Raw genomic sequence first — 21479 nt, 5'->3', positions numbered from 1 at the left:
CCTTCATTGCCACGGTGTCTCTGACAAGGACAGATCTCAGTTGGCCATTGAGCTCAAAGAAAACCTCTCTCTGTCCAGCCTTGTTCAGATCCCCCAGAGCCAGAGCTTTTATGTGGAGTGTTTTTCCTCTCTCCAGCTCCACCTGAGCAAAACAGCAGGAATTGAGGAACAAAACAAAAGAGAAGACAAATAGAAAGGTTAACACTTGGTTAAGGAATAAAAGAATGATGGATGAGAGCACAGTGAGAAAAATGAAGAGAGATAAAAAATTGACAGTATTGCATTTTGTAATATGTGCAACATTTGTATTATGTGCAGTAACAGTTATCCATCACACCGTGACAGAGGAGAAACTGGATTCCGCCCTCCTTTTAGAACCGTAAATGAGTGGACTGACAATCATGTTAAGTGAAATAAATAACAACAGGGTTTGGTTTTGCCAATAAAACATCACAGCAGCAGCAAAGAGTCACCTCGAACTCCTCTGCAATCTTGGGGCCATCGAGGAAGAGGCGAGTGTTGAGGCAGTCGACGGGACCGAAAGCTGTGGTGAATTCTTTAAACTCTTGGAACACCTTCGGGTACATGGCTGCTGACATCACATCCTCTGGAGTGATGTCATCTCCATGCTTATCGCACAACTGCTTCTCCAAGGCCTGAAAGTCCATAGCAGGCAGCGAGGCACCGGGACGACCCTCTACACGAGGAAGAGACTTCAGTACCTGCATCAGACAAGGGGAGTAGAAATTCATTAATGCATTGCAAAGCCTTAGTTTGAAAATGCTAATTCAACTGCATCATTTTCCAAATGTTATGACTGACTGAGCTTTAGCTTAAAATAAATGAATTAATTTGTATATAATATAATGAAAAATAAATATCGGTCACTGGCCAGTTTGTTTGAAACCAGCCGAAAAAAAAAAAATCATGGCAGGCTACTGCTGTGGACACTGATGATAAAGTAGCTAGGCTATTTAACATTATTTGGAGCATAGCTGACTAGCTTTGAACACATATCCAAAAAAGAAGAGGACCTGCATCTATGGTTGAATGCGCTCAATTTAAAACATCCACCCCAACTTCCATTTGTCTGCTTTTACCATTCTGTGGAAGAGACGTGAGGCAGACGTATCAGGCTCTTGTGAGGCTGTTATTTAAGATGTTAGCCTAAGAGCTAACCTAAAAGCCTCACAAGCACCAGACTCGTCTGTTTTAACGGAGCTTCATAACCGAGCCAGGACAGGATGTTCTGGTGTTCCTTTCCCCTCCACAGTGACCTCTTCTATGGAAGGTGGTGGAGGTGGGTTCTATGCTGAAAATGTCAACGAGCGTTCTGGCTAAAACGTGTAATTATCATATATTATTATTACGGTTAAAGCTAGGATTAGGATCAGGGTTAGATATAGGTTTTGGGTTGAGGTTAAGGTTTAGGCTATAAAAATGAGCGTTGGTTGTTGGCCATCTGAGCACTGGCTCCATCATCAAGAGATCACTAGTTCAATGACCAAACCAATGTTTAGACAGTCATCCATGGTCATGTGTCCCAAAGAGCATAACTGGCCTAGCTCTCTCTAAGTGGGTATGATGATGGCTCTCACTCTCCCAATCACTCAAAGTTATGCTAGTTAGTGCAGGCGTCTGTTCACTGATGTTAGCTGGCAGTTACACTCAAAGTGTGTTCAGCAGCCCAATACTGTTGAAATAAAGCTGTGGTTAGCTGGCACCACGAGACTTGGAGGAACCACATGCTAGCCTTCAATCTTGCAGTATCTGTAGGATAATGTAATGGTGTTCTGACTGCTGGGTGGGAAGTGTTGTGAAAACTGGAACCAAATAAAAAAGTAAAAAAGTAAAAAATGAAAGTAAATTTAATAGATATTTAGTGACCATTTACAAAAGCTGTACACCAGTGAAATGTTTAGTACTTTTGTAAATACATAAATGAAATCACTTTAAAAGACCGTCCTCCTTTCAAAGAAACGTACTGAAAGTGTAAAGAGTGCTGTATTGTTTCTAAGGTCTCTGTATAAACTAATCGCATCACGATAATCATAGTAATGTCAGATATTTAAATCCTTGCATCAGAGATAGATCCAGAGATCCGTTTCGTGCCTCAGGAGAAGGCGGGATGGGGATTAACGGCAACATTGTAATCATTCTGTAATACAGTTTAAAGCCTCCGTACACACGAGTGGCTGGAGTGGAGAGCTTACAATTCCCCGAGAGCCTCTCATGAAAAACCTGCAAACATTTCTATCTGATTGTAGTCCAATTAATCTCCTCTTGCTGCTTCATTTCCTTCCGTTTAAGAGGCCAGTGGAAAAAGCTGGGTTGAGGTCCTCAAGGACACGCCGTGACTACCAGTGGTTATAAGTGTGAGATAACTTAAATATTTGATATGGGCAGAGCTTTACACCTATCTTGAGGGTAAAAAAACAAAGAAATGCGGCTACAATGAACAACAAATGAACGTTCCACAGGCAAACACTGGCATAGTGGATGAGTGGTACTAATATTTCAGCATTGTAGACAGATTGGGGAAAACAGGGCCAATGCTACAGAAAAGGCGTTAGTTATCTATGAAGCATGCTAAGCAGATGGCCTATTTATTTTGAAGTAATGTGCTAAATAAATTAACCAAGTGGCAGCATGGTCCACACACACACAACCACACAACAGAGACACAGGCATTGTTTGCCAATGACGCCAGACACAAATTTGTCAGGGAAACAATTGATCCTGCGCGGGAGAGGCTGCTGGGTAATTGGGGTGCGCATGGCAATTGGGGCGGACGGGATTTTTTGACACGTCTCACTGACAAGCACAAGACTGCGTGACGGCACTCCAGAGACAGAGATGAGAGGGCGGAGAACGCTCTAAACAAAACAACTTCACACACACACACACACACACACACACACACACACACACACACACACACACACACACACACACACACACAGAGAGAGAGAGAGAGAGAGAGAGAGAAAAGAAAGAAGGATGATGAGGAGACAGACAGAAAAAGAGAAGGGGGATAGACGGAGGCGAAGAAAAAAGTAAAAAAAAAGGGAAAGAAAGAGAGCTAAAAGTGACTTAAAGAGAAGGGGGATAGAGTGACGGAAAAGAAAAAAGGGGTCAAGGGACAGAAAGAAAAAAAGAAGGGGGATAGAGGGAGGGAAAGAAGAGGGGTTGAGGGACGGAAAGAGAAAGAAAGAAAAAGAGAAGTGTGATAGAGGGAGTGTAAGAAAAGAGGGGTTCGAGGGACGGAAAGAGAAAGAAAGGGAAAAAGAAGGGGGATAGAGGGACAGAAAGAGAAAAAAAGGAAAAAGGAGGGGACAGAGGGAGGGAAAGAAAAGAGGGGTCAAGGGACAGAAAGAAAAAGAGAAGGGGGATAGAGTGATGGAAAGAGAAGAGGGGTCAAGGGGCGGAAAGAGAAAAAAAGGGAAAGAGAAGAGTGATAGAGTGACGGAAAGAGAAGAGGGACAGAGTGACGGAAAGAGAAGAGGGACAGAGTGACGGAAAGAGAAGAGGAATAGAGTGACGGAAAGAAAAGGAGGATAGAGGAAGGAAAAGAAAGAGAAAGAAAGGGGAAGAGAAGGGGGATAGAGGGAGGGAAAGAAAGAAAAAGAAAGGAAAAGAGAAGGGAGATAGAGGGAGGGAAATAAAGAGAAAGAAAGGGAAAGAGGAGGGGGACAGAGGGACAGAAAAAGAAAGAAAGAGAAGGGGGATAGAGGGAGGGAAAGAAAGAGAAAGAAAGGGAAAGAGAAGGGGGACAGAGGGACAGAAAAGAAAGAAAGAGAAAGAGAAGTGTGACAGAGTGATGGAAAGAGAAGGGGGACAGAGGGACAAAAAGAAAGAAAGAGAAAGAATGGGGGTAGAGGGACGGACAGAGAAAGAAAGGGAAAGAATGGGGGTAGAGGGACGGACAGAGAAAGAAAGGGAAAGAATGGGGGTAGAGAGACGGACAGAGAAAGAAAGGGAAAGCGTGAAAAAACAGAGAGAGAAAATAAAAAGGAATATGAGCAATAGGATGTGAGAGAAATGGAGAGGGGGAGAGAGAGGGAGGCATAAAGAGTGAAAGCCTAAGAAAGAGCAATTTAGCAAACAAAAGCTTTCCTCCCCCCTTCACTTAAAGAAGAACAGGATTTCTAGTAATGGGTCTTACAAAAGGATACGAGTATTAAAGGATGTATAAGTTTGGTCTGACTTATTCATTCCCAGCTGCTCGTTTTTTCCACTGCTGTATTTTTTAGATACAAAACGAACAGATGAAAAAAAGATCAAAATAAATGTCTTGTACAAAAAGCTCCACTGCCCTCACAACCAGAGCTCCTTATCCTCAGCACTTCTCTCTGCTGAGGTAATGCGCACAGTGGTTAAAGACAGGCTTAATAGTTCTGAATAAGAAGCTTTGCTTCATTTCAGAATTCATGGCAGGCAGGAGGCCGGGATCATAGAGGGGCTTACCTTTGACCTGAAGGGCTCAGGAAAGCCGCCATGCGGGATGCCGATGTGGCCCTGCAGGAACTCCACCACTGACAGAGGAAAGGAGAGCTCGTCAGCCCGCTCCTCCACCTCGGCACGGGTGAGGGAGTTCTGCACCATGAACTGCGCCAGGTCTCCCACAATCTTCGAGGATGGGGTCACCTGGAAAGAGACGAGGAAGAGATTACAATTTTCAACCATTCAATCATGAGGTCTTCAGTGTACAAAAAAAAACAACCCAAGTGTAAGTACCTACATTTAATCAGGCAGCTAATTGCACACTGCTGTGTCTGAATCTGTGAAAGCTTTGGGCTTCCCCTACCCTTAAGTGCAATCGTCTTTTGGCGCAACATGTTTGAGTGAGCTCTGTGAGAAGGTGTCTCCCCCTTTCTGCTGTATTAGACTGTTTAACAGAACAGCTAACTGTCTGCTACAACCTCCACACCTTTATGTAGCCCAGATTACTGTCCATCTATCTGCTCAGTCAGATACACTGAGGTACTGAATCAAACGGCAGCCAGGTAAAACTACGGCACTCTACAGTACTCAACGGCATCTACACATAGCTAGCTAACAGCTAATTGATTAATATTGATTAATACTGCCAGTCCGTTTCACCAGTTTAAAAGGGTTAAATCAATTAGTCCTGTGAGGTGGGAATGCAGTGTTTTTTCAGTGGTTTAAGAAACAGGTTTCCAGATCTGAATGGACAACAATGGTTTCTGGACAAACTATAACTTTATCACCAGTTTTGTAAAATTAGTAAAAAAAAATAAAAATGAAAACCAACACAATTAAAACAGGAGTGGAGGGGTTGTTAACGGTGGTGTCAGTTTTTATTTTAATGTTCAAAAATGTCTGAGTTCAAATGAAGATCTAAGTGAAAAGACAGAAACAGGCTATTAGTGTTAATATTAATATGAAATTATAAGTGTAATATGGCCTGCTCTATTCACACACAGGCTTACTCAGACATTACCTAGACTTTGCACTCGGGACAATGTCCTAGTCAGCCCATGTGTGAATAGAGCAGATCATTCAGAGGTTTCGCAATAGCCATGTTGATGAAGTTGCTCATGCAACTGGAAAGACACTAAAGCTGCATCCCTTAGTTTTCGTACTACACACTAATACTATAAGATACAGACTATATGCTATATGCTCATTTTAATAGTACAGGTTTGGCAAGTTAGCATAACATTGTAGGATACCGCACTCACACCGTTTCTAAGTATGCACTATGGGTATTTGACAGTTTTATCTATACTACATACATTTCCGCTGCATATTTTTTATCCAGATCTAATTCTTTAGACATTCATATGATAGACAGGCATCAGTAGGTTGTGCTACAGTACTCTGTTACTCCCTAAAGCTTCCTAGGGTTTATTGTACTTCAATCCACTCCCAAAATTGTGATAATGTACAGTAACCAATAAATTCTTTGTTGGCATGTTGTACCATGGCTTTATTTAGTGATGGGATCTTACAGGCCGAGGTGATACAGTTTAAGCTGCAATTACAACGGCAGTGTTTAACTGAGAGCAAATCAGTTCCCTGCAGCCCCGAGACACGGCCCAAACACATCATGGCTGTTTTAGAGAGTAAACACTGGGAATAGCCTAAATAATGGTTGTGAAAAGAAGATGCTGCCTATCTTGGGAGTAAACAGAGGATCTGTTTGTTTTTTTGGATGCTTCTCGAATACTACTGGCCCTGATCACTCACTAAACCCCCTTAGAGATACGAGGACAGAACCACAACCTCCCCCCCCCCACCACCACCCCACCCCACCCCACAAAAAACAAAAAAAAAACAAAAAACTACTACGAAGGCTGTTACTGGATTCCTTGCGGTTTGTTATCATGTGTTTCATGTCTATTTAAACCAATCCTGAATTAGCCTGGGATACAGCCATGCACATAACCAACTAAACACAGGCTTTAGAGGGTTAATGTTGTTAATTTTGGGTCCCATGGGTAAATTAAGTGGCCTTGAACCCACAAGGCCTTCCATATTTTGCACTTTGCTGTTATGATTTCTCTTTGTGCCTGAGTCCTGCAGTGTCTCATGCGAAATACTTTGTCTGGCAGGAAGAGCACATCTGATCATTTTCGCTTTTGATCTCTCGCTTCTGTTACTCTATTTTAGACTGTGCTCTCAATCATGTTGATGTGAACAGGTGGGTTAAACTGATGTAGGCAACTGATGTAAGCCTGTTTATGGTTGCAGCATCATAACCAATTCAAAAGGAGCTGTATTTGACCCTTATATGGATTTTACAGACTAGAGAGGCAGTGGTACATTTTGAAGCTTAAAAAGAAAAGAAAAGTTGACGTCAGTCTGACTGCTGCTCAAGATTTGTTTACACCAAAGATTTTCATGCCAGGAAAGTAGAGGTCTGTGTCTATGAAACAGTGAAAAGAGGACAAAATATTATAATAAATGGTATCCGTGTTCTTCTAAGACCATTCCTGCAACCTCTAATATATTTATTCTAAAAACAGAGAGGTCTGGTAGGTTTTTGCGGGTGTTTTTCTGGCCACGTCGCACGTCTTTATGTTCACATGCACAGCCTCTGAAAGAGGATCCAGCACCTTTTGCTGGTTACCTGAGCAACCACGGCATTGCTAATGGTGCTGATACAAACAGAACGGAAACACTGCAGCTACAACGAACATGCAGATATCAGAACAGCAAACTCAGTTCTCACCTCCTCATTCACCCACTATCAAACCAAAGAGACTTAAAAACCAAAGAAACAGAGAAGGAGAACTGACTAGAGCACAACAGAATTCTTGTTAAAACCAGGATAAACACTGGCTTTTTGAAAGGAGGCGAGAGCTGAAAGGATTAAACCTGATGCTAAACTGGCCATTTTATTTTTTTATGACTAGCTATGGAAACAAGCAGCTAGGCTATGATTACAGTTACAGTGCAGCCCTGTTGAATTATGTGTAGCAACTGAGCCTCTGTTGTTTGAAAAACATCAACATTTCAAGGGTTATCCACTTGGAGTCCCGATTTACCTACTGGACTCATGCTAACCAGCCTTACTCCTATAGCCAGTGTTTTGTCTGTTGCTCAATGAACGTGGCTGTTTCTTTCCATACTGAGATAAAAAAGCATTCAGACTCCATTTTCCCCATTTTTAGTTTTCTACATTTGGAATGTCTGGACATAAATACTCCCTACATTGTACAGTATTTCATCATGAATTAACAAAACAATATTCTTAAAAACACAGAATACAGTTTTTCACTGCAATGTATTTACATTAACCTGCATTCAAATTTAAAGGTGGTTTTGCCTTCAGATAAAATTTCCCTATTGTGGACATACATATTTATTTTCTGTACAGTGACAGATTTTTCTGCATTTAAACGGCTTAGAACCTAAATACAATTATTATTCGGATAAGAATGACAACTGTATTTCATTCTCTTACATCTTCTGCCGACATTTCCTTCACCAGGTTTTGACCGAGCTCTCTCTGAATACTCCACTCTGCACTTCTCCACTGGCTGAATGAATATAAACTTGCAATGATCAGATTCTTTCGCTCTGAAGGGAGACCGCACCACATTGCACACTACATTCAGCATGCTTGGGGCAATTACACATTCTCACCACAGAGGTCTCTAAAACCCCAAATCCACAGAACGTACAGACTATCCCTTTAGTCTAGCCACTGTTGGTTGAATAGGCTAGAGCATGCTGGTTTTACACCAGAAGCACAGCAGTAGAGCAGCCTATATTTTGAGTATTTGTGTGGCAGGTAGTGCAGCAAACACCATGACCAAACTTGCTACATACACTCACTACACTACAAAGGCAGCTTTCTCACGACCCACCACTTCTCGCACTGTGTGGTCCCACGGCTCTCTGGCAGCTGGTGGGGCAGAGACGCATCATCGAGAGTAGATCATATTCACTGTTCCCACCACAACAGTGGATGAGCTAAAATGAGGAACCAAAGAGGATGGAAATCATGTTGATGAAAACTGGCGTTAGCATAGAGGCTAGCATCCAAACACTGCGCCTCTCGCTTGCCTGCGCCGCTCAGCCTCTGATGTTGACAATATAAACGGGGAGGGGAAACGGAGAAGGAAGCACAACAGAGCGTCACCTATCTCTGATCATTTAATTAAGCCGTGGGAAATGAAAAGCAGCAAGGCGAGACCATGCGCTCACAGATGCCATTGATTTGGGAGGGAGAAGGGGGGGGGGGGTGCGGCCAAGCAGATAAGCTTCACTAAAAGGGCCCATTTGATCTGTGTCTGGGCCAGACGAACCAGAATTACCCCCCTCCTCTGTGTGTGTATGCTATTTACTATTTTTTTTGCCACAGAGAGAAGGGCTGCAACAGCAGAGTGATGAATATATAGAGAGGAGAAGAAGCCAGAGAAAGTCGGAGGCCAATTAAAGTCTTGAAGTCACAGATGAGCTCTTGGGTCCATGGCTCTCGCGATCGCGAGAACGTACGCGTGAATTGGAAAGAGCTGAGCGAGATGTCTGTCAGAACAGTAGGTGATAATTAAATCCTATTACACTATAGAGCCAGAGCCGCATATGCGAATAGATCACACGAGAGTCATGTGACTTAATTACAGCATGTGTGCTCTGAAAAGGTATTGCTGAAATCAAACAGCTGCCGCTGACATGGCGTGTTTTTGGTGGCACTTGACGCAGGCCTCAAACGAAACCGACACTTCTGCGATCACGACACCAGCAGCTTGTCCACCTACTTGAATCCACTGCACAGCGGCTCTGTCGTGACACATCTGTCTCCAAAACCGCCTAAACTTTCAAGTGAGAGATAAACAGAAATGTTCTTAAAGGGCCTACATGGTGGAAACTAACTTTCAACCAACTTTTCCTTGATTTTCTGATATAAGATATAAGATATATGATCCCCAACTACTCAACTTATCTCAAAACTACTGGATGGAGCACGGTCATCTTTCCAGAGAATGCAGTTCCATTCTTCACAGCTCAATGGCCATACTTCTCACGGACATTACATTCAGTCAATTCAACTCTTAGGTGTATATACTGTGGTCGCAAGGGGGTGCTAGCTGCTCTGCCTGGTCACAAGGGGGTGCTAGCTGTTCTACCTTTTATGTGTCTGAGGCTTGTGAAGAACGCTCGGTAGCAGACAGCACACAAGAGCAGGCAACAGCTGCATTTTCTCCAACCAAAGCTGTATTTCAACAGTGAAACCAACCACCGTAAATATAAAACCCCTACAGGTGTTAAACTAAGTCTAAGGGATGTTAATGCACTGTTATCATTTCTAGAAAATGGCACTTCATGGCCCTCTTCTCTAAGCAAGGACACTAACATTGTCTTAGTAAACAACATAAATGCATTCATTGTCACTTGTCAATAACAAGCCACATCGTATAAAAGGGTGTAAAAGAGAACTATGCTCAGTAAGTAACACTCTAAGAGCAGTAAAATGAGCCAATATGTCTTATGTTTGGTTAAACCAGAAAATAGTGTAGAAAATGGAGGCAGCTGAGAGTGGAGCAAGCAATGTTAGAGTGAGCTTGACCTACACAGAGGTTTGTTTAGTTTATTTTAGTTTTCTTTATTATTTTACTATCCACATTAATAGAAGGTTGAGCTGTATATGTTGTCATTATAATAAGAGCACTTCAGAAACTTGAATTTTACTGGTAAATAATGGTGTTAGAGTGTTAGAGACGGCCTCGTCCAACATCGCTACTGCAGTGTTAGAGCGCCAGCCTCGTCCAACATTGCTACTGCAATGGAAGAATACCAGCAGACGGCTTTGTCGAACATCGGTACTGCAGTGTTAGAATGCCGGCAATATTCTACATCGATAATGCAGTGTTAGCACGCCGGCCAACCTCCTCCTCCTCCTTGTCCAACATTGGTAATGTGGAGTTAGCGGCCTCATCCACACGCCAACACTGCAGTACTAATATTCTGCAAGGCTGGTAGGCAGTGTGTTTTTGGAGCCGTGTCTAGACGTTGTGTTTTAGATTACATGTTTGGATTTGCTATCCTTTGGTCCACAAGCCCAGCGTTGTTACACTGGCAATTTGCATGCATGAATTTGTGGGGGTGGAGCTTCTGAAGCAGCACTAAAGGAAAGGATGTAGTTATTTTGATACAATACAGGCCATATCACCCCCAGTGCTTTCTGAAGTACATCACAATCAGTCACAATTACTGTGTGTATCATATGGATCTTCCAGAGCACCCCTGGAATAGTTCCAAAAGTTCTCTACAGAAAATTATACTTCTGTTTGGGGTCTAAGAGACTACAACAAGTATATGGGTTTTCATGTGCTTTGTTTTTTTTCCCCCTCCCTCACTCAGTTTTCTATCCACTGGGCTTTAAATACACCAAAAAAAAAGAATATGAAAAAACATTCATTTTAAAATGACTATTCCAGATTATGTTCACAGTAACATGACTGGGGTCTTTGAGGCCTCAAACAATGAGGAATTAATGCCAATATCAACATAATATGGGAGTTAAGTAAATGACATTTAACATAACTGACTTGAATAAGCACTACTGTTCTACAACTGACTCAGTTATGCATGTCGGCCACTCACTTTGATTAGGTCTCCCAGCAGTTTGTTGGCCTCGACATAGGCCTTCTTCACCTCCTTAAACTTGTTGCCCAGGCCCATGCTGTGAGCCTGGAAGTGCAGGTTGGTGTACTGGCCGCCCGGGATTTCATTCTCGTAGACGTCAGCGTTGCCAGACTTCATGGTGGCCGTGCAGTCAAATGGCGCATAGAGGCCGCGGGTCACTTCCCAGTACTCACTGTAGTCGAACACCTTCTCCAGAGAGAGACCTAAGAAAGGGGAAGAGAAGGGACCAGGGACAAAAAAAAACATTTTTAGTGCATTAAGTTACTAGAAATGCCAAAGGAAACAAAACAAATTCCTGTGTGGGGCTGATATGCAATTATTAACAATCAGAAGCCGTCGAATACTTTACTGTCAGTAACTCCTAATCAAGCATGCAATGCTTAAATCTTCGGGAGTGTTTAATCAGGAGTGTGTGAGTGCAGAGGCGGGGGGTGGGGGGAGGGGGTTGGGTGGGTTGGGATGGCAGGGCACAGATTGCTTCCTGCCTCTCACAGTGCCATCACTTACCAGCAGTAGTCAATTAATCAATCAACGAGGCGCTTCACTCGCAACAGTTTACATGCATGTTTAACCCACTCACCCTCCCTAATTACTCAGCACTATGATCACAATCGAGCTCCAAAGACTCAAACAAAGGCACCAAACAGACCCTCCTATACAATTACATGTGGCAGAAAACACCCTGACACTGTCATGTTGTGTCCTAATTACTAACTATACGAACAATAATGCTGTAAGGTACATACTAGAAAAACAGAGCACGAAAGAACACATCACAGCTGTAATCTAGCCATCAGAGCAGAAATGTCATTTGCAGTAGTGTAGGAGTCTACAGCAGAATATGGGTAGAATAAGCATTCTGCTAAAATCTGAAAAATTAAAATCACAGCTTTGTGTGATCTCAAAAGCATGGACTCCAATTCTCCTGCTTTAACTGGTAATGGAGAAAAAAGCATAATGGAGTTCTCAAACTCCAGATTATGGTAAAACGAGCCCATGTACTATATGGACACAAGTATTGGGACACCCGCTCACTCACGGTTTCATCCGAGTAACTGTCTCTACTGTCCAAGGGAGGCTTTCTACTTGATTTTGGAGAATTGCTTTGAGGATTGCATTGCATTCAGCGACGAGAGCATTAGTGAGGTCAGGATGTTGGATGATCACCACACCCCGCCTCATCCCAAAAGTATTGGATGGAGCACCATCCATCATTCCAGAGAACACACAGTTCCACTAGTCACATTGAACATATAGTATATACCAAACCACTAAAATAAAGCCACAAATTGATATTGCTTGGCAGGCCTAACCATTGGTGGGTTGGGGGTCCTCCTACTTCAGAGATTATGAACTTCAAATGCAGAAACGGGCCGCTCGTCGAAAACGGTACTGTGCAGTGCTGCACCTGCAGCTGGAGAGGTTCGTCGTGGGATCATTTTGGGTTTGCGGCTGCTGCTCGGTCATGGCTCTTGCAGTTAGGACACGGGTGTGTAAGTTCTTTCTTTCAGTCAGGCTCATTACGCATCGTTTTAAACGTACCCGTTACTTTTTAATGGATTCTGACCGTTGCTAGGTTACAAGCAAGTGAGGCGTAATATGACGTTACTGAATTCCAGAATTTGGTTTTTACACATTACATCTTTTTATGCATTTTGCCAATGTTTTATAAACAGCACCAATTAAAATCACTGTAAAGCATGGCCTTAAGTGGTTTATTGGTTTAGTACACAACTGGGACACAGCATAACGCTCTATTCTCACTTTCCCAAACCTCTCCCTAACACGATTTCCCCTCACTCATACCCACTGTCACAGAAGCCACGGTCTCTGTAGGCACTACTGACGTCAGTGCGCTCTAAAGCGAGTCCCACCACTCCATAAACACTGACAACTGTCAGCATATGTCCATCAGGACACACACACACACAGCTCTCCCACACCTTTGCCTTAACCATGATGAATTGGTATTGTGTGAGAAAGGCAGAGAAAAAGAGAGCCCAGACAGAGAGAGTGAGTGAGAGAGAGAATGCAAGTGGAGAAAGACATGCTGAGAGCTTGATGGAGAGATGAGAGAAAGGCAGATAAGAAAGTGACAAGGTCAAAGAAAGTGAAAGAGAAAGGGGGGAAAAAAAGAAGGAAAAGTTCAAGGAAATCGGTTCAGGATGCTAATCTGGTTTATACCCATAGCCTGGCGTGATGAATAGACCATCCACCTCTTCAACGCCTTTACTAGAGCTCAATATGAATCAAAAGAGTGTCTGAGCGCTGGTGGAGGAAGCAGAGTGTTGGAAAAAGATGAACAACACTAAACTGGAATCTAAAAAGTTAAATACATATCGAGTGAGAGACCCAATGCATGAACCTGGACATTTTTTTCAGCTCAGTTCTGAGGGAAGAAGGGCACTCTGTTCCACTGCAGAACTTCAGGGGAAATCAGGCATGCTCCTGCCCTCGTCCCCAACACGTACCGAGCAGCTGACTTATGTCTTCACAGAAGTTCGGTAGACTCCATCTCTGTCCACCGCACAACGATTCCACTCAGCAACCACTGAGCTCCCTTTGAAAGAAACCTAAGGGCCTATGGCTACTCAAACAGCCTTCTGCAGCATTTACTTGTGTGACCATTGATGATATGCGATTAACTGACTATAGCACAGCTTTTTATAGCCTCATACAGCTGTGGGTGGACGTTTTCATACACTCATCTTAGACACGAATGTCATAGCAATATTACTCAATTAGTGATTTCTTTGAACCGTTTAGACTGTGATTTAAATAAATACATCACACAAAACAAGACATACAGCACCTCAAATACAGTATTTGGTCAAATGCCTTCTAACTGACCTGATGCTTTTGGCAGCTATCAACAAGCTTCTAGCAGAATTCTGGCCGGATAATGGACCACTTTTAAGCACAGTCAACATATTTTTGAAAGGGGTGAGGAAAAGACTTTGGAAAGGCCATTCCGAATGCTTCACGTTCGCCTGTTATATGCATTTACCAGAGTCATGGTCATTACTGTCCAGGGAAGACTTTCTACTAGATTTTTTTGAGTTTTCTGTGAGGATTTCATTGCTTTCAGCAACAGTCATATTGGCCTGCTTTATCCATTTCACAGCCAACTTCAATGGATAGTTCAATGGATGGTTATTCAATTGTGTCCAAATTTCAACTGTCTAGATGATGGTTTGAGGTCATGCTGAGGAATTCTGAGGCTGTCCTCCTTCTTCAGCATCAGCAAACCAGATGTTGCCATCACCACCATGCTTAATCGTTGGAACAGTATTTTTGGGGTTAAATGTCTCATTGTGGGTAAACTGCATGTTTGATGACCTTTGAATCTGCAGTTGTTAAGATACTATGATTATTCGTCTCTGATGTGCACTGAGCTCCTTTGACTTTCTTTTTGTACTGTGTGTTGGTCAGCCCAACGAGTGTGAAATGTGAGCGTATGTAAACGCATGCGACCATCACTATAGCTCTACAGCTGGAGTAGATTTACAACGGCAGGCACAAACATTTAAGTGACCATCAACAGCTTTAATCTGAAATGAATCTGAAATGTCTATAGTCTATTTCTAACAGTATTTCCAGAGAATTTGCTTTCTGTAAAAAAACAAGCATGCCTAACCCAATGCTTCCTCTGCGACAGAAGCCCTGTTTGAGTTCATGTGTAATAGAGACCCCCTGTATCTTAAATCGAGCACTTTTTGAATCTACTAGCCTCTTTCAGAACAAGTAATGTGTTCATACTGGGAGACAAAACAGGATGTAGTGTACTGTTATTGCCCAGGGGATGCGCCAGAAAATGCTGCACACTGAGACTACAATGGGTTCTAGATTTTTCTTCCTAACTTTAGCTAACCGCTAACCTAGGCCTGATTGAAAGGACATGCAGTACTGTATAAAAATCTGTCGTTTCCATTTACTGTCAATCATTCAACTTGTGACAGTCCTTCCCTACAAAAAAAGTGGTCAACATTATGTGGTGTACACTGCAGGAACACAGGGCTTTAAAAATGTGTCTGAAAGCTGACTGGACCTGGGTATTCATGACTGGTAAGGCAATCGTTTCTTGAAGGCTGATGAATAAATTTGCTTAAATGCCATTTTACAGTGTTGGGCAGCAAATAATTACACTAACTAGAGAAAGTTAAGTCAACTGATGTGTAAAGGATAAACTAATCTGGCTTAAACAGTACCACCCACATCTTCCTCATTAGGCTGGCTTCCAGGTCCAGGAGCAGGGCCTGATCAGCTTCACCTGCACCTGGTTACAGAGTTTCAGCACAGAAGGCAGTCCAGACGTGAGGGGGTGGAGGGAGGGTTAAGGAATAAAAGGAAACTACTCCCTTTCTAAAACACAAGCTTGCCAGACCATGTACTTCAGCCCAAGGCTGTATAGAAATTGGGCTAATCAACAACATGAAGAACAGTGCATACAAAGGTGAGGTCGTGGAGCTTGCCAAGTGGCACCTTTAACGACAGTCTAGGCCTGTATTTTTTGGAAAACAATAAAAATCACTTTTGACTTCAGGGCAAAATGGAGAGTGCTGTGTGCTAATCAGCACTGAGGAGGCCCACGATGGAGACTGCTCCAGGTTTCTTGGGATTTGTCGCCCTGGAGGATGCGAAGGCACTGGAATCGTTATGAAAAAAAAGCTTAATATAGCATCTTTGCTTCCAGCAGCACCTGAGAAAGCGAGGGGCCAAGTAAACAGACTTTTAAAAATCTGCTGTGGCATTGTCGGGAGTGTCTTCACTTGTGACACTGCAGTCACCACTGCAGGGTGGACAGAACTCCATCTCAGGGATACAGAGAAATACACAACCCCCCGAAAGAAACTGAGCTACCATCAACTAAGCAGACACAGCAGCTGCAATAAATTCAAGGCAACAAAAGTTAGACGTAAAACCACCCAAAGCTACAAACACTCGGGTCTCGTAAGAGCTACCGCTACATCAAAACACCGACCACCAGATTTAAAAGCTGCTCATACCCTGAAGAACTTCACATCATACAAATGGCAGAAAAGCCCTGACTGTGCCGCGCACACACCCGCTAATCGAAACACACACACACACACACACACACACACACACACACACACACACACACACACACACACACACACACACACACTCACCTTTTCAGCTGCTACATTCATTATAACTTCACTTGACTGCAGCTATTATTATGCTGCTCTGGCTATTGTACCGCGGATTGTTCATTCGGGCCCTTAAACTGTATTGCCGCTGCAGGGTCTTTTTGTTCTAGCTGTGAAACTGTGCTTCTTCTACTGTCAAGTGTATGAGAATGCCTCACATACAGGGCCTCATCTTTTTTAGTATTCTCACACCACAGGACCTAACGCAAAGTGGGTGGGCCACACATGTGACACCTCTGAATGTGCCTGTTACACATGGCCTAGAAAAGTCCTTAATCTGGAATCTTAAGCCGGCGATGAATGCTGCGTGGCACAGGCGGCAGCCAGGCGCTAAATCGTCATGCAGCAGGGAGAGTGCTGACAGCAACATTTGCTCGGGTAAACTGACAGCCTCCCAACAATTCAATTACCTAGGCAACATCACCAGGAGCGGAAACTGAAGATAGGGCCGCGGGAAGGAATCTGGCGGGGATAAACAAATCCGAATCAACAAAGCGGCGAACGCCTCCTCATCGCGCCAAGTGCTCTGATGTGATTCTCACTGCCGAAGTCACACGCCCACGACACGCTGCTGGGAAAGATACAGGCCGAGGCACTCGGGAGGTGGAGATGGGGAGGATGCTCCCTTCAGGAAAACACCACAGCTGGCCAATGCAGAGGCAGGTTGGGTGGTTCACCTTCATATTCAAAGGAACGTGTGAATCAGACACAAGCAATAAAGATGAGAGAGGGCAGGGTTGGGGGACAGTGGGGGAGAAGTTGTACAGTAGCAGTCGAAGGCAAAAAACATCTACTGCTTACTCTACTGCTCACCTTCTCAGTCCTTTGCAAACCACAAGAATGTGACTGGCAGATTCATACAGGATCCAAATCATAGTCTATAGTCCATAGTCATAGTCCAGATGTACAGGTCAGTGTTAATAACCAGGATGACACACACGCACACGCACACGCACATATATATATGATTCTTCAAATAGGAGGATTCATTTCACGAGCAAAAAATAAATTACATCAATCCTTTGCTACTTCTTCTGGCCTCTTTCCTAACCCAGACTTTCCGACTTTTTCTGCTCCCATAAAATAATAAAACACCATCAACTGATTAACCCTTTTGCAAACGAGTCCTGTCTATGGCAGTTGTATAAGCTTTTTTGCTCCAAGCAGAGTTGAAGTTCTACAATGCGACTCAGCATCTCGGCTGTACACCATCTGTAGAGTGACTGAGCAAATGAGCTGATTAATATTATATTGACTAGTATTATTAATATAGCAGTTCTTTTATTAAAAGTTTTAATTAACTTTGATTCATGTATTCAGTGGTTCTGACTGATTTAAAATCCTTTGAAATGTCATTTCTAAAGATAGGTTTCTTCTTATAACATTAAATCTACAACCACATTAAAACAGTGTCTCAGTTACATGGAGAAAGCCGTATCTTTTGCACAATTTAAGGTGAAACGTAAAATTCCAGATGGAGAATAACTTCTCCAGCTGGTAGATTCGACCCTGAGAGAAAAGGGCACAGCAAACTTTTTTTTGCCTTTTTTTTTATCTTTCAAATTCTATAAACAAGCAAATGGCTCTTAAATGAGCGAGTGTGTGACTGCTATGATTTGCGCTGTGTGTTTCGGCAGTGTTGTAGAGACACACTGTGTGCTGGGGGAAGCCGGTTAGATGAACTAGTGCAACTAGTGGAAACTTTTGATGGTAATGAAATCTAGTGATGGTAATGGAAGGTTTTCAGTTCCACCATTAGAATCTTTAACTCTTTATACATTAAAAGTCAATCACCTTCTAAAACCCCATCAAAAGAATTCAGGAGGAGATGAAAATACAGTATATATATATATATATATATATATATATATATATATATATATATATAGATACAGTATATATAGTATGAAAAAGTATATGAACAGGAATTTCCACACAATGCCATAATATATATATATATATATATATATATATATATATATATATATTATTTTTATCTGTAAAAGCTCAGTCTTGGCCATTATTAAGTTTTTAATGTAAAGCATGTGAACACTGTCTTCACATAAACAAAATGTAAAATATATCAACATTTATCAAAAGTTAAAGAAAGGAACAAGATCCCCCAATTGAAGAATCACTCTTCTATCAATTCAAACTCAGACGTCTGCTTCACTATTTGTATCTGTCCTCGAGTCTGTTTACACTTCATGTGTCATGGACTGATTAGATTCTATGCTATCCCATCTTGAACTGGACTGGACACTTCAGGGAGTGGTTTGAGATGCACTAGAGACACAATTGTCCGAGTGGAAACAGATGGGTGGCTGAAATAAATGGAACAATGGAAGGAAAAAACAAACAAAAAAAAAAGGCCTCAAGTTAAAGTTTTATTCTGATAACTGACTAGCTCATTAGCGCAGTCACCTAAAGTGGCTGACTAACTCATTAGCCAGCTTGCCTGAAGTAACTGACTAGCGATTTACTGTGTTCCCCTGAACTGACAAGCTAATTAGCGAGCTTTCCTGGAGTGAATGATTAGCTAATTAGCAAGCTTGCCTGAAATGACTGACTAGCTAGTTATCGTGCTTGCCTAGAGTGACTCACAGGCTTGTTGGTGTGCTTGCCTGAAAAAGCTAGTTAGTATATTTGCCTGTGAATAGCTTGTCTGTCACTTGAGGCAAACACACTAACTAGATAGTTACTCACCTGAAGTGACGAACTAGCATGTCAGTGTGTTTGTTTGAAGGGACTGACACGCTAGTTAACACGCTCGCCTAGAGTAACTGACAGGCAGGTAGCTACCACATACCGGTAGTCAGTGTGCTCACCTGAAGTATCTGACTAGCTGGTTAGCAGGCTTGCCTAAAGTTACTGACTAGCTGGTCAGCGGGTCTGAAGCTGAACAGACAGCTGTCGTAGGAAATACTCAGTATTCAAATTCATCGGAAGGTTGTTTCGAGGGGAATGAGGGCAGTAAAATATGTGGTAAATGGCAAGTGTGACTTTAGAGCGCGAGATTGAACCTAATTGCGTGAGTCTCACGGCCATTGCACGAGAGTTGCCAGTCCTAAAATAAATGTTTACTGTGAGAGTCGGATACGGTTCAATTGACAGCATTTCATTTCATGGCAATGTTTAATGTAGGAAAAGCTGGACAGCACTCTTTCCAGTTTCACTGCTGTAGCGGAGAAAGAGGCTCTTATTTGTGCCGCTGCAGCGAGTGTTTTCGTCAAGCTGTCACTGTGTAAACACATGACTTTGTTCAAGTAATCTTTACTCCTCTCACTGTGTGTAGAGTGTAGACGCCTGACATTTAATTCGAAAAGCTGACAGTGTGGTGCTCTTGGCATGCTTATGGCGGGTAACTCTGATTCTTAAGTCCATAACAGTTAAGAAAGAATAGATTAATAAATAAATAAATAACTAAATAAATAAACAAACACTAATGGTCTAGAAAATGACCACAGTGTAGATGTTTACTTATCCAGCAAAGAGCGCTTAATGATCAGACTTTATCAGGTGCTGTTTTAATGAGGTGCCCCTGAAGTCAGCCGTGTGTAGTGGCTACAGTTGCTGTAGACAGACCAGTGACCTAAAGCCCTCACACACCCTCGTACACACACACGCAGCGAGGCAAGGCGCCAAGCTAATAAGCCAAGGTTAAGCACCAGCAGTTGCCGTAATGTCACAATTAAGGAAAGGTCACAGGGTCACTGACCGCATCCAAACGATGTCTGCGCATTCAGCCCCGTTCTGTTGCCCTTTTCTCTCTCGTGCTCTTGCTCGCTCGCTCTCGCTCGCTTCCTCTCTTTTCCCCTCGTTTCCCTCACCCCTACGCAGTCATTCTTTCACTCGTTCATGCATGCCTGCTCCACGGCCCTTTCATTACAGCTTTTGTTTGTCTGCAATCTGTTTGCGAGTTGGCTCTATAATGGATGACATTCTCAGACCACTGTAGGCCCTGGGTTATGGGGGGTGGGTAGAACATGCACACAGAAAAGTGTGAATGCAAAAATAAAACAATAAAAAAAAGCAAACATCATCAAAAAATACTGATCAAAAAAGGTGCTTCAATTAAGCAAACAGCTACAAGTGCACACAGTTGTAAAATGGGTTTAATGGAGTGTGCAGTTTTTTGGAATATGCCTCTTGCCCTGATGGAGGCGTGTCATAACAGGGGACATTAATGCAGGGGTAAGTGTTCTTCTACAAAAACAAAGAGGTGACAACATGCACTCGCCACACGAGAGCGAATTAATTCCAAAACTGGGCGCCATATTCTCCTTAACGCTGCCCTGGCACAAGAGCGTGCCGCACTCTGATGGGAAAAACAAAGCAGAAAAGCAGAGGAACTACAGCACAATCAATAAATCAACAAGATGGAGGTGTGTGTGTGTGTGTGTGTGTGAGAATTTTACTGAAACAATTCTCACTGACCTACCTTTATCTCTATGGACAGTCTGTATTATGGCCTGTTAAGTATGGGCATTATAGAGTATTATAGAGCAGGCTTGTTAAGTATGGGCATTATAGAGTATTATAGAGCAGGTCTTGTTAAGTATGGGCATTATAGAGTATTATAGAGCAGGTCTTGTTAAGTATGGGCATTAAAGAGTATTATAGAGCAGGCTTGTTAAGTATGGGCATTACAGAGTATTATTAGAGCAGGCTTGTTAAGTATGGGCATTACAGAGTATTATAGAGCAGGCTTGTTAAGTATGGGCATTATAGAGTATTATAGAGCATGTCTTGTTAAGTATGGGCATTATAGAGTATTATAGAGCATGTCTTGTTAAGTATGGGCATTACAGAGTATTATTAGAGCAGGCTTGTTACGTATGGGCATTATAGAGTATTATAGAGCATGTCTTGTTGAGTATTGACATTATAGAGTAGTATAGAGCAGGTATGGTTACGTATGGGCATTATAGAGTTTAATAAAGCAAGTCTTGTTAAGTATGGCCATTATAGAGTATTATAGAGCAGGTCTTGTTAATAATGGGAATTATAGAGTATTATAGAGCATGTCTTGTTGAGTATGGGCATTATAGAGTATTATAGAGCATGTCTTGTTAGGTACGGACATTATAGAGTAGTATAGAGCATGTCTTGTTAGATATGAACATTTAAGAACATGGGAGCACTATAGAGCACTTTGGGTAACTGCAGACATTACAAAGCATT

At 42.6% G+C, this 21479-nt stretch overlaps 1 protein-coding gene across 2 annotated transcripts in view; it reads right to left on the bottom strand.

Annotated features, from left to right (window-relative positions):
- Positions 1-21479, bottom strand: part of pcxa (pyruvate carboxylase a) — a 188635-nt gene that overhangs the window by 3463 nt on the left and 163693 nt on the right. For both annotated transcript variants that reach the window (XM_072661594.1, XM_072661595.1), the window contains exons 17-20: positions 11080-11324; positions 4468-4647; positions 474-722; positions 2-142 (exon numbers count right to left, since the gene is read on the bottom strand). In XM_072661594.1, coding sequence (XP_072517695.1) covers positions 2-142; positions 474-722; positions 4468-4647; positions 11080-11324 — 815 coding nt within the window. The remainder of the gene's footprint in view (position 1; positions 143-473; positions 723-4467; positions 4648-11079; positions 11325-21479) is intronic.

Source organism: Salminus brasiliensis, chromosome 18 (genome assembly GCF_030463535.1).
Source record: "Salminus brasiliensis chromosome 18, fSalBra1.hap2, whole genome shotgun sequence".
NCBI classification, from domain to species: Eukaryota; Metazoa; Chordata; class Actinopteri; order Characiformes; family Bryconidae; genus Salminus; species Salminus brasiliensis.
Note: the sequence above shows the minus strand (reverse complement) of the source record. Positions and strands in the feature narration are given on the sequence as shown.